This window comes from Labeo rohita, chromosome 5, assembly GCF_022985175.1.
Source record: "Labeo rohita strain BAU-BD-2019 chromosome 5, IGBB_LRoh.1.0, whole genome shotgun sequence".
Taxonomy (NCBI): domain Eukaryota; kingdom Metazoa; phylum Chordata; class Actinopteri; order Cypriniformes; family Cyprinidae; genus Labeo; species Labeo rohita.
The window spans coordinates 43,535,930-43,549,260 of record NC_066873.1 but is presented as its reverse complement, the minus strand read 5'-3'; the positions used below and the strand labels follow the sequence as shown (position 1 = coordinate 43,549,260).

The window sequence follows — 13,331 nt, the reverse complement described above, 5'->3', positions numbered from 1 at the left end:
AAGAACCTAAATCAAAAAGGATATTAATATATATTTAATACTTCTTGAACTACAGACATGCCAGATTCGGGGAATAGTGTTTTTTCCTCCCCATATTTGAACACCATTGATATATAGTGCAATAAGGATTGCTAAAGTCAACAGAATTTATTAATAGACCTATCAATCTCTTTGTAAAATAACATAATAATGCTGCCATTCTCTAATTTGGCTCTATATTACAGGTTAATTGACCCTTCGCAAACAGCTTGATTGACAGGCGATCTGACCAATCATAACGCAGAATACGCTGTTCTGTCCGACAAACAAATCAGACAGGACAGTAGATTAACTTTGGTGGACTTAAACTTAAAAATTTGTGTGTATTGATGTCTTTCTGCGGTTGAATTAAAATACATTCTGATGTTCATTCATGTTTTTTTTTAATGCAAATATGAAAAATAAGAAAAGACGCGATCGGTTCATGTGTTATTGATTTAATAAGGCTGATCTGATCTATCACATTTGTTGTATTATATACCAATGGTGATCATTTAAATATGGGAATAAAAGTACTTTTTCCCCAAAGTTGGCATGTCTTTAATTTAGGAAATTTTTGATTTTGGTTCTTAAACTTTTCTTTTGGTATCTAAATTTTAAGACCCTTTATGGTTCATTTCCAGAGATATATGGATCTCAATGTGGCTCCATTAGTGAATTATTAAATTGTAAACCAATAATTGTAGTCAAACTGAGTGACAATTGAGTAATTCTGTGTCAAATCAACCAAATTGTAGAAACTTCCTGATTGATTTTGTTAATATTACATCTTAAGAAAACATAAATAGTGATAAAAGCCAAAACATTAAATGTCATGGACGTATATTAACAGATTAATTCACTATTTTGCAGAGGGGGGTCAAAATGACAATTTTCACTTGAGATTCGAAGCCAAATTACAGGGGGTAAAAATGACTTCAGAAAAATGCCAGCATCATTATGTTATTTTTGCATAGAGATTGGTAGGTCTTTTAGTAAAATCAGTTGACTTTAGCAATCCTTGTTGCATTATATACCAATGGTGACAGTTCAAATATGCGAATAAATGCACTTTTCCCCAAATTTGGCTTGTATATAATTCAAGAAGTATTACATATATATTAAAATTTGCAGTGGAGAGTCAACTGACATTTTTCTCAATTGAGATTTGGAGCCACATTACAGGGTGTAAAAATGACTTTAGAAAGATGACAGCATCATTATGTTATTTTTACACAGAAATTTTCCCCCATGCCTGTAATTCAAGCAGTATTGGGTTCTTAAGAAAAGGGAAAAAAAAAAAAAAAAAAACTTCTTTTGATACGTATTTTGAAGACCTTATATGGTTAAATTCCAGGTTAAAGTCTGTAAGTAAATTGTACCAAAAAAAAAAAGAAAAGAAAAGAAAAGAAAAGAAAAGAAAAGAAAAGAAAACAGAAAAGCTTTCATTGGCTTATTCAATGTTATCCCCTCATTAATGAATCAAATCCTGACTAAATTCCCAAACTACTCCTCCTTCATTTCATAAATGTTAACAGACACTTCAATGTCATCTTTATTAAGATAAATGCACACACCCTTGTGAAAGTCACAGTGTTATAATCTAAAGAAAATGTGCTTCAAATAGGCCAAAAAGTCAAGTTTTCCAGCAATTGTAGGGAACAGGAGGGGCGTATCATAGCGCGGCAGCTGTGTTAGGTTAAAATATACGAACGCCGCTTTGCTAGATAAACCACATGCAATGATGTCATAGCCTATAGCTCATTATCAAATCATTTACACATTATAAGAGGTCTGGTTGGTATAGAAACCTGTGGAGAAACGGGGCGCAGTGCTTACATTTCTTGGCTCGGGGATGACGGGTCTTTTTCCAAAGTGGTTGTAAAGTGGGCTTTACCAAAGCGTAGAGCTGTGACCCCCTTCATGAAAAAAGGTGAGCTCATCTGGTTCATTCCTATCCATAATGCCCTCAAAACGGCTCTGAAAGCTTCTGTTCCTGATCCATAAATAATAAACTGGCAAAAAGTGCTACGATGTTCTGAAGGCCGAAGTTTCTGCTCAGTTGCCATGACGACAAAGCACAATGTTTCCATGTACAATTTTTGCTCACCTGATTTCACTAAAAATACAGAGGTGATTTATCACATGAACAAACTCAACTAGACATTTAGCAGAGCTCTTGAATAGGGCTGCAGGACTTTTCTGCTAAAAACTGTGACTGCAATTTAAAAGAAAAAAAAAAAAAACAAATCAGGCTTGCTGTGCTTGTTTGCAGGGCTGCACAATTTGGCAAAATATTTGTAAAAATTTATCAATATAGACATACAAATAATAATATAATATAATATAATATAATATAATATAATATAATATAATATAATATAATAATAAATCATCATTGTTACTATGAAATACAAAAATATCATATTTAAGAAATAATAAAATACAATACATTACAATATAATCAATATGGATATAAAACAATAATAATAATAGTTGTTGTTGTTATTATTATTATTATTATTATTATTATTATTATTATTATTGCTAATATAAAAAATTAATAAAATAAATATAACTATTGTAATATTTCACTGCAAAATAAAGAATATATATTTAAGATTGATTTAACACAAGTTTTGTGATTATACATTAATATGGATATAAAATAATAATAATAATAATAATAGATGATAGATAGAATAGATATAAAATAAAAATATTATAAAAAATAAAATAAAATAAAAATAAACATAACTTGTAATATTTCACTGCAAAATAAAAATATATCATATTTAATAATTTAATTTAATTTAATTTTACATCTTCCAAAAAAATGCAACTGATTTACAAAATGTGATCAATTTAAAATACCAAAAATCTAGGTTTGCTGTGCTTGTTTGCACAATTATTTATTATTTTTATTATTATTATAAAAAAAAGAAAAAAGAAAAATTACTAAAAAAAAAACTATTACAATTGTTCTATTGCACTGCAAAATAAAGAAATAATATTTATTAATAATAACAACAATAATAATAAATCATGAACTGCTTGCATGTAAATGAACATGCCTTGCTCTGAAATATTCAGTGCACATATTTATTTCAAGTAATTAAATCATACCTTTGTTTAACTACTTACATTAAGGACAAAACATGAATTTGGTTTTATTTCTATTAATTGTGCAGCCTTGCTTGAGTATGCAAAACTCATCACCACAACACCACAAATGATTCAGATTAAGTAACAAGCCAATGTTTAACATTAGAGTCAAAGGTTTGTTCAAATCATTGTCTAACATGAGCACCAGTAATAGTGATGCAAGACTTACTGCAAGAACTGCACTTTCTAGACAGTCTTTACAAGAACTATAGGGCTTGAGGTTGGTAGTTACGGGACTTCACAGTACATCAAACGACAGGCATTGTTTAAAGAAAGACACACTCTTGGGTGGCCAAGAAATGTGGCTAAAAGCCGCTCCATCTTTCCGAAGGTCTGGAAGCCAGCTCATCATGTTCGGCTTAATGATGTCATAAAACCGACGACGTCGACAGCCAAGATAGAAGGAATTCTGTGAAACTGACTCTAAGGAGATCTGCACAGCTAAGACCGCTTCAAACGGAAAATGTGCAGCGGGGAACTTGATGCTTTTATGTAATTTCCACACACTCCTGGCTGAAAAACTAGAACAAATCATTAAACATACGCCATGAATGTAAAAGTGGGTAATCTACTGTCTGCTTTGCACTTTTATAGCACTTTCACAAAATCGTGAATATGAAAAATCGGGACGCACCAGTTAATCCAATTAGGTTTCGGATTTAAAGAGACGGATTTAAAATCAAATTCATTCCAGGCTGAAACTTCATAAATAAGCAGAACTGGAAGAGCTACATTGAAACCACAAATTTAGTTAAGATTAATTTATGGCCAAATGCTTCTAAATTACACTGAAAACCAAACTTCCTTTTGGTATTATAATTAACGGCTCACCAAGTTTCAATAACAAACATTTTAAATGTCAAAATTCATTCCATGAACAAATCTGATTCACAAATCTTTCCTACGAGTCGTGCGAGTTGAGTTGTACTGCTAAAGCTAAAGGCAGGAGAACTTGGAGACTGTTTTTGGAGAACAAAAAAACAAAAAGGCTCCATACAAATGAAGACACACACATAAAAAAAACAACACACTATCAAATACTATCAAAAACACTGACTTGTCGCCTCATACTGTAATCAAAAACTTTATATCAGAGTGTTTAAACATTTCAACACAAATAATTATTAAAGGAAAAGTTCACCCAAAAAAGAACATTTGCTGAAAATATGATATAATATAATATAATATAATATAATATAATATAGTAATTTTTGATGATTTTTCGGTGCACCACTAGTGACACTAGTGAATAAAATAAAATAATATAATATAACAGAATAAAAAATAAATAAAACTAATAAAATATTTTTTTTTACAATACAATAATAAAAGATAAAATTAAAATTAATAAAATTTAAATAAATTTAATATAATTTTAAATTAAAATGTAAAAAATTAATAATAAAATAAAATACATTCAATAAAATAAACATGACTACAATACAATAAAAATAATAAAATAAAAATGAAAAAAAAATTCAATTAGTTTAATATAATTTTAAATGAAAGTGTAAAAAATAAATAACAAAATACAATTACAGAATAAAAAAATAAATAAAACTAATAAAATAATGAATACAATAAAATAAAATGCATTTGATAAAATAAAAAATTACAATAAAATAAACATTTAAGAAAATTTTAAATTAAAATACATTTTAAATTAAAATGTAAAAAATAGAAAAAAATAATAAAATAAAATGTGTTCAATAAAATAAAAAATGATTATAATATAATGAATATAATAAAATAAAAATTAATCAAATTTCAATTAATTCAATATAATTTTAAAATAAAATAAAATAAAATAAAATAAAATAAAATAAAATAAAATAAAATAAAATAAAATAAAATAAAATAAAAAAATAAAACAAAATATGTACTCACCCTCAGGCCATTCAAGACGTAGGTGAGTTTGTTTCTTCATCAGATTTGGAGAAAGATAGCATTACATCACTTGCTCACCAACGGATCCTCTGCAGTGAATGGGTGCCATCAAAATGAGAGTCCAAACAGCTGATTAAAACATCACAATAATCCACACCACCCCAGTCCATCAGTTAATGTCTTGTGAAGCCAAAAGCTCCATGTTTGCAAGAAACAAATCCATCTAAAAGACATTTTTAACTTCAAATCATTGCTTTCATAATCCATAATAATGCTTCCTCCAGTGAAAAAGTTGTGTGGTCTGAATCAGGAAAGAAATGTGCACAGAACAAGCATCATTTAAAACAGCTCTAAACAAATATGTGGGTGTATTTTGATGTGAGAGAACTTTTTCACTTGAGGAAGTGATATTATGGATTATGGACTCATATTTTAGCTAGAAGCAATGGTTTGAAGTTAAAAAAGCTTGAATTTCTTTCTTACAAACGTGCAGCTTTTGGTTTCACAAGACTTTAATTGATAGACTGGAGTGGTGTGGTTTACTTGTGGATTACTGTGATGTTTTTATCAGCTGTTTGGACTCTCATTCTGACGGCACCCATTCACAGCAGTGATGCAAGTGATGCAATGCTAAATTTCTCCAAATTTGATGAAGAAACAAACTCGTTTACATCTTGGATGGCCTGAGGGTGAGCACGTTTTCAGCAAATTGTCTTTTTTTTTTTTGAGTGAACAATTCCTTTAAGTACAAAAACAACTTGGCGGGTCGTGCAAATAATTTCTCACATGCATCTTTGTAAGAAAGCGGTTTTCACAGTTGGCCCGGGGTGGTAAGTGATTTGTTGGGAGTGATCATTTTTAAAAAAGACTGTGTGCCGTATGTCAACAACATACAAGATGACAAGATGAATGCTGCCTAACACAAGAGCACAGCAGTGCTTGGCCAACCACACATATCTACTTTTCCTTAAACATGAACAAAATCGAGAGGTGGAAAAGTTCAAGCTTGAGGAGGAGAAGAGCACCGGGCTGGATTTCTGGCCGTGTGAGAGCTGTTAATAGTATTTCCAGCACATATTAAGTCCTCAAGCTGTGGGCCATCAGGTTGATAATGGTTTAGTGGCACAGTTCACAGTCTGCTGGCACTACATCAAATACAGCACAGCCAAAAGCACACTTTATATCCACTTCATACACTTCACATCTGGAAAACTAAATGAATATATACATGAATAAGTGCAGCATCTCACTGGGATGACAAGCAGGGATGAACAATATCTCCATCATATCAATATCAGCCTCAGTCTGATACTGGGTCACAATTACAAGCTGATTTAATTGATTTAAATGATTTGATTAAATGATTTAAAAGTGCTACACAGTTATATATCTATTCCACGTGCACATTTAGATTTGATTCTTGATTTCTTTTGAAGCATAAGCAACACTGGATTGTAAAAGAATAGAACAGAATAGAATAGAATAGAATAGAATAGAATAGAATAGAATAGAATAGAAGAATATCCATCATCGACAAATGTTCTTTTTTTGTGCACCACTAGTGACAATAGTATAGTAAAATAAGTAAGTAAATAAATATATAAAATTACAGAATTAAAAAAAATAAAAATAAAAAGTAATAAAATAAAATTTAGTACAAAACAATAACAATATAATACAATAAGAATGACTAAAATGTCAATTAAAATGTAATTTTTAAATTAAAATAAAAATTTATTTATATATATACACATATATATATAAATTTTTAATTTATATATATATACACACACACGCACACACACACATATATAATTATAATAAAATAAAACAAAAAATGAGTACAGTATAATAACAAATTAATACAACGAACAAATACAATTTCAATTAAAAATGTAATTTTAAATTAATTAAAAATGTATAAATTATATAAAAATTATGTTAAATTGAAATAAAATATAAAATAAAATGAAATAAGATAAAAATGAGTACAATACAATAAATTAATACAATAAGAACAAATAAAATAGAAAATAAAATAAAAATGAGTACAACACAATAACAAATTAATACAATAAGATAATAAAATTTATTAAAAATGTAATTTTAAATTAAAATATAAAAATTAAATTAATATTTTAAATTAAAATAAAAAAATAAATAAATCAAATTAAATAAAAGAAAAAATGAGTCAATACAATATCAAATTAATACAATAAGAACAAATAAAATTTCAATTAAAATGTAATTTTAAATTAAAGTAAAAATGTAATTAATATTTTAAATTGAAATAAAATGTAAAAAAAATAATAAAATAAAAAATGAGTAAAATACAATAACACCATAAGAATGAATTAAAAATGTAATTTTAAATTAAAATAATATAAAAATTTAAATATTATTTTAAATTGAAATAAAATGAAATAAAATAAAAATGAGTACAATACAATAACAAATTAATACAATAAATAAAATCTCAATTTAAAAAAAATGATTTTGAATTAAAATAAAAATAAATAAATAAATAAAGTAAAACAAAGATAGAAAATCAGCAAACATGCCAATCGTTCATCTTACCTGGTTGAACCTCCGTGTGAAGGCAACAACATTAGGAGCCAAAATGTGTTTCTCCTTTTTGTTCCAGCCACAGCTAGCAAGCTCCTACAACACAACAGATACAAACAATGCTTAAGACAGTAAATACAATCAGTTTTGATTTCATTCCACCATTACGATTTGTTTTAAACATCCTATTGTGGTTGAAGTGTTTTTTTTTTTTAATGACTGAGCTCTAACATCCAGCGCCTTTGACTGACAGCAGGCCTTTAAGTGGAAGCAGAGTTATTACACTGAGGAGCCCCTTTATTTAACCCAAGTGTAACCGAACCCTGTTTCAGTGATGATTTTGTGTTCGCTCAGCCTTGTGTAAGATCTCAAGTTTCCTCTGTCAGTCAGTAATTATGTAGATTGCCCAGAATTTTTTTTAACACTCAAACCCTCAAGTGAACTGAACGTGACGGACCTTCTGTGAGTTTACTTTATTTGCAGCTTACAGCTAAACTAATGTGTTCGCAATTATTCTATATTTATATACTGTCACAAATGATGAATTATGGCTTTCCAGATGGCTCTCACAAGTCCTATAGTCTTTAGTCAGGGTTGAAGCTCATGATAATTGTCACTTATTTTTGTAAGTCGATTTGTAAAGAAAAATTGCATGTATTTTTGATGAAGGCATAACATTTGCATTTCACATTAGGTACACAACAATACTTAAGCAAATTGTATATCCATCCCTCACAGCCATACAATTCTTAAACCAGACAAGAAAAAACAAATAAAAGTAAATAATAAATAAATTTAAAATGAATGAATAAATGAATGAATGAAATAATTGCAAATTAACAAAAAAAAGAGAGTTAATAAACTAAATAAAATATCAAAATAAAAAAGATAAAAATAAGTAAACGTAAAGAACAATTACTAAATAACTTAGGAAATAAGAATTTAAATAAAATATAAAAATAAAAATAAAAAATGACAAATTAGTAAATAAATTAGAAAATAAGAATTTAAATAAAAAATAAGTAAATAAAAAAGAAGGAAATAAATATGAAAGCAAGAACATAAACACATTAAAAAGATATGAAAATAAGTAAATTAAATGAAAATAAATAAATTACAAAATAAGAAAATAAATAAGATAAAGAAAAAGAAAAAGAAAAAAAAAGTAACAAAAAAGTAAAAAAAAAAGAAAAAGAAAAAAAGAAGGGAAAAATTAAATATGAAACAAAGAACATTTAAACTATAATTTAAAAAATAAAATAAAATAAAATAACATTTTGACCGCTAAAAGACATTCAAATCTGTGATGAAGAGGAAAAAAAAAAAACACACTAAAGGGTTGGACGAAGTGAAGGAGCCCAAGGCTCTCCAGGTGGGTGTAAGAGCTCACGCTGAACACTTGAGAAACACCCAACCAATTAAAAAGAAAACATGTGAGAGGTCAAAGGTCGCGTTTTTTAACTTTCATTCTCAGAATGCCTGGCACTAAAGTGGATACGCGGCACTGTGGGTATTCTGAAAGGCCACAGTCTCTCCCGTCACAACACCTGCTCCTCACATCACTGCGGTCCCAGTGTTTTTTTTTTTTTTTTTAAACATTTGAGTGGCTTTTATGGCTCACAAGACGAGGCACAAGCAGCCATAATCCAGTTCTAATATGAAATTATTTCTGAGATCAATCAGACAAGGCCAAACACAGTTATTAAACATAACTGTTTAATAACATATGTCCTACATAACTTATTTATTTCTGTGTGTATAAAAATTATATATATATATATATATATATATTATTTTTTTATATATATATTATTTATATATATATAAAAAAATCAATAATTGTACAATTTGCAATGTCATTCAAGGTCAGAAAAATACCTGCATATTATATATAATATAGAAACAATATATAGAATATATATTAATTTGATTTTAAATTATAAAATGTTCAACAATAATAAATATATTTAGTATATACATACATATATATTGTTAATAAATAATGTTCATCATATAGTCATATTAATTATTGCAATTAATATTTGTTAATCACAATATTCACTGTCATTTTGTTTTATTGTTGTGATCATTGTTTTTATGATTATTCTACGTCCTTTTATGTAAAGCACTTTGAATTACCTCTGGGTATGAAATGTGCTATATAAATAACCCTGCCTTGCCTTGCTACCTATAGCACCTATAGTATTTTTATATTATTTTTTTCTCAGCAAAATGAATTCAGTACAACTAATACAATTCTGAATTGAGGGAAATGTGTTAAAAGGTCACAAAAACATTACAATGAAAAAAATGTATATTTTATCATGAAATGGTCTTAAATTAGGCGTAATATTTTTGTTCATATTTTAAAATATTTGTTTTATTTGTTTAATTGTATTATTGTACAAATATAAATTATAATTTTTCTTCATATATTCATATTAATTACTGTGATTATATTATTTTGATTATATTATATTATATTATTTGATATATACATTTTGATATTTTATAAAGTTTTGCTTTTTTTTAAATAAAAAAAATATATATTTTATATTTATTTTTTATTTAGTGCATATGCAAATCTCTCATGACTTTTTATAATAAAACTGCATGCGAGAAATGCTTGGGTAAAGATGTGGTATGCAACTTATAAATAGTTCAGAAGTCTAAAAAACTGTTTTGTTTAAGGCTGTTACCATTACTACTACTGGCAAGTGATGATTTTCTGCAATCACAGACTGCAAATTTTTAGCACTAATGGCTAATTTACTAAAACAAATTCATCATCTCACTTGCATGGAACGGTCAGAGGTTGTCAGACCTTACGTCAACTTCCTTTATAGCACAAGAATTATCAGTGATAGTTTATTTCGAGTCAGGCCACGAACACCTACAGCCTAGACTTAACACGAGTAAAAGAGGAGGCAAAGATGGTAAAAGCAGACCCAGCTGGAGGTGGTTACCTCTTTCCCTTTGCATCAGCGGGAAGTCAGCTTTCAGGAGGGCCAGAGGTCACGCAGCTCCGAGGGACGGCGTAAAAGTGTCAGGAAAGGAATTATGCGCGATTTCAAGCGCCGAACCCAGCGGCTTTTACATCTGAATTCAGGACAATCCTCAAAACTATCAGGATAAAATTGAGTAACATAATGAAAATGAATAATGTGATACTAACTAACCCGCCACAGCAGACTCTAGAAAAACATGGAAAAAATGGCTCTAAGATGTTATGATTCACAACGACGCTGGATAATATGCATCCAGTGGTTTCAGACACGACAGAAAGTTCCTTCGTTTTACGCAACTCGTTCTTCCTGCCAAAACTGCTGTTGTGGTGTTTTTCCAGTACTTTGTTAAACTAGTTTCCATTAAACAGATTAATGAACTCTAATTACAGCTAAAAGCCCACAAAAATGCAGTAATCAAGAGTAATAAAGAGTTCTCATAAAAAAGGGACAATCTCTCTTTTTTTATATATAAAGAGTTTTCACAATAATAAATAGGTTATTATAGTTAACTAAAACCATTAAAAAAAACATTTCCATTACTTGAAATAAAATAAATGCTAACAGAAATAAGAAATAAATAAGAAATAATAATAATAATAATAATAACAACATTATTATTATTATTATTATTATTATTATTATGATAATACTTGATGCAGTAACATAACTAAAATTAGAGCAGAAACACCATATTATATAACATATTATAAAAGGAATATTAAAAATATATATATATTAAAATATACAAATATGTATTTAAAAAACATAGTATTTTAATTATATTAAAATATCACTGATAGGTTCACACTTTTTTCCAAATTCAGATTTTTTTTTTTTTATTTTTAGTCATGTAATTATTTTTCATTTCTATTTTATATATATAGTTTTTTTCAAAAATTGATTTATTTAGTATTATTTATTATATATATATATATATATATATATACACACACACACATACATACATACATATACACACACATACACACACACACAAAACGTATAAAATTGACAAAGCATAAGTTAAATTTCAAACATAAGTTAAACTTCAAAATGTATTTTTATTTAGTATTATTTATTATATTTATTATAGAATAATTTTTATTTATATATTATTTATTATATTTATTATAGAATAATATTTGTTCATATATTGTTTATATATATATATATATATATATATATATATATATATATATATATATATATGTTCATTTTTTATATATATTATTAAATTATTTACATTTATTTACCATTTTATGTATTTTTATTTTTTATGTATTATTTTAAGAATTTATATATTTTATATTAATTTTTATCTTATCTATTTTATCTTTTTTTTATTTAGCATTATTTATTTCTTATATTCTATATTTGAATATATATATATATATATATATATATATATATATATATATATAGCGTGTGTGAGAAATATATAGCATAATATAAAAATATAATAATATATTTAAGTTATATTTACATAAGTTACATTTAAAAAAATATTATTCAGTATTATTTATTATTACATTTCTGAATGTATTATATAATTTTATATTTTAATATTTATTACATTTTTATATATTATATTATTATTTATTTTTTTTACATTTATTTACCATTTTATTTATTATGAATCATTTTTTAAATTTAATAGATACTCTTAATTCATTTCAGCTTTAAAAACTGGCCTGATCAGCTGAAAAGTCCCCAATCCCAATCACTACAATATTGGGCAAATGATTCCCCCATAGACTTTCACTTCAGTCAACACGTTTTATTGTTTTCATAAACATCATAATCCAGAAAACTCTATTCAGTTTAAAGCCTGAATGCATTAAACACAAAGCGTGACTCTGCGGCCCGCTGACAGACAGATTAAAGCTGGAGCGAGTCGCTTTACAAATTCTCTGTTAGGCATCATAATTCTCCGCTATTCAACTGAGAAATAACAAAGCGCGTTTATGTTTAGCTATAAACACAGCGCTGAGGTAATCAGGCTCTTTTTTTTGGTTTGCACTCCAGATGTAGCTGACTGACCTCAGGAAGCAGATCCAATCTAATCCGCACTACTATTGCTCACTCACGTCTATTATACTGTAGTATTTGATGCATTTACACATGCAAATGCCACATACTGTCTGTACGACACCATACGGAAAGACATTTCTCTTGCACAATTGCAAACACTCAAAAGACTGAATGTCTGAAAATGTGAGTACAAACACACACTGAGTAGACATTACAGCATCTTTAAGGCCCGTCCAAAAAGAGAGTGATATCTTGCGCAATTTGTTAATGCCTAAATTACACACAGACCTTGTGTTACATTGCACACGTTTTTGTCGATGTGGAATATGTTTCCGTCTGAAACTTTACAGACCGAAACGAAAGCCGTGTGTTTGTTTGAGTAACTTGATGTTTGAGAATGTTTGAGTGTCTTACAGGATGTGCTAAACATGAACGGTCAGGGGGATCGGCTTCACTTGTGCGTGTTCTTCTCATGTAACGTCATCCTGTGTGTTTACTCAGTGTTTATAGCAGCGCTGTATTTACAAAAGCATCTTATGCAATAAAACAATATTTAACCCTGTAAAGACATATCAAACAGTAGTCCAAAAATAAAAAAAGTGTTTACATGTAAGTGTTTATAGGGGCTGCATTACAATTTTCATGTTAAATGGAGAA

The 13,331-nt window shown here is 27.8% G+C and overlaps 1 protein-coding gene across 5 annotated transcripts in view; it reads right to left on the bottom strand.

The window, feature by feature from the left end:
- Positions 1–13,331, bottom strand: part of LOC127165467 (ras-specific guanine nucleotide-releasing factor RalGPS1) — a 159,409-nt gene that overhangs the window by 113,442 nt on the left and 32,636 nt on the right. For all 5 annotated transcript variants that reach the window (XM_051110126.1, XM_051110130.1, XM_051110127.1 and 2 more), the window contains exon 5: positions 7,648–7,731. In XM_051110126.1, the coding sequence (XP_050966083.1) occupies positions 7,648–7,731 (84 nt within the window). The remainder of the gene's footprint in view (positions 1–7,647; positions 7,732–13,331) is intronic.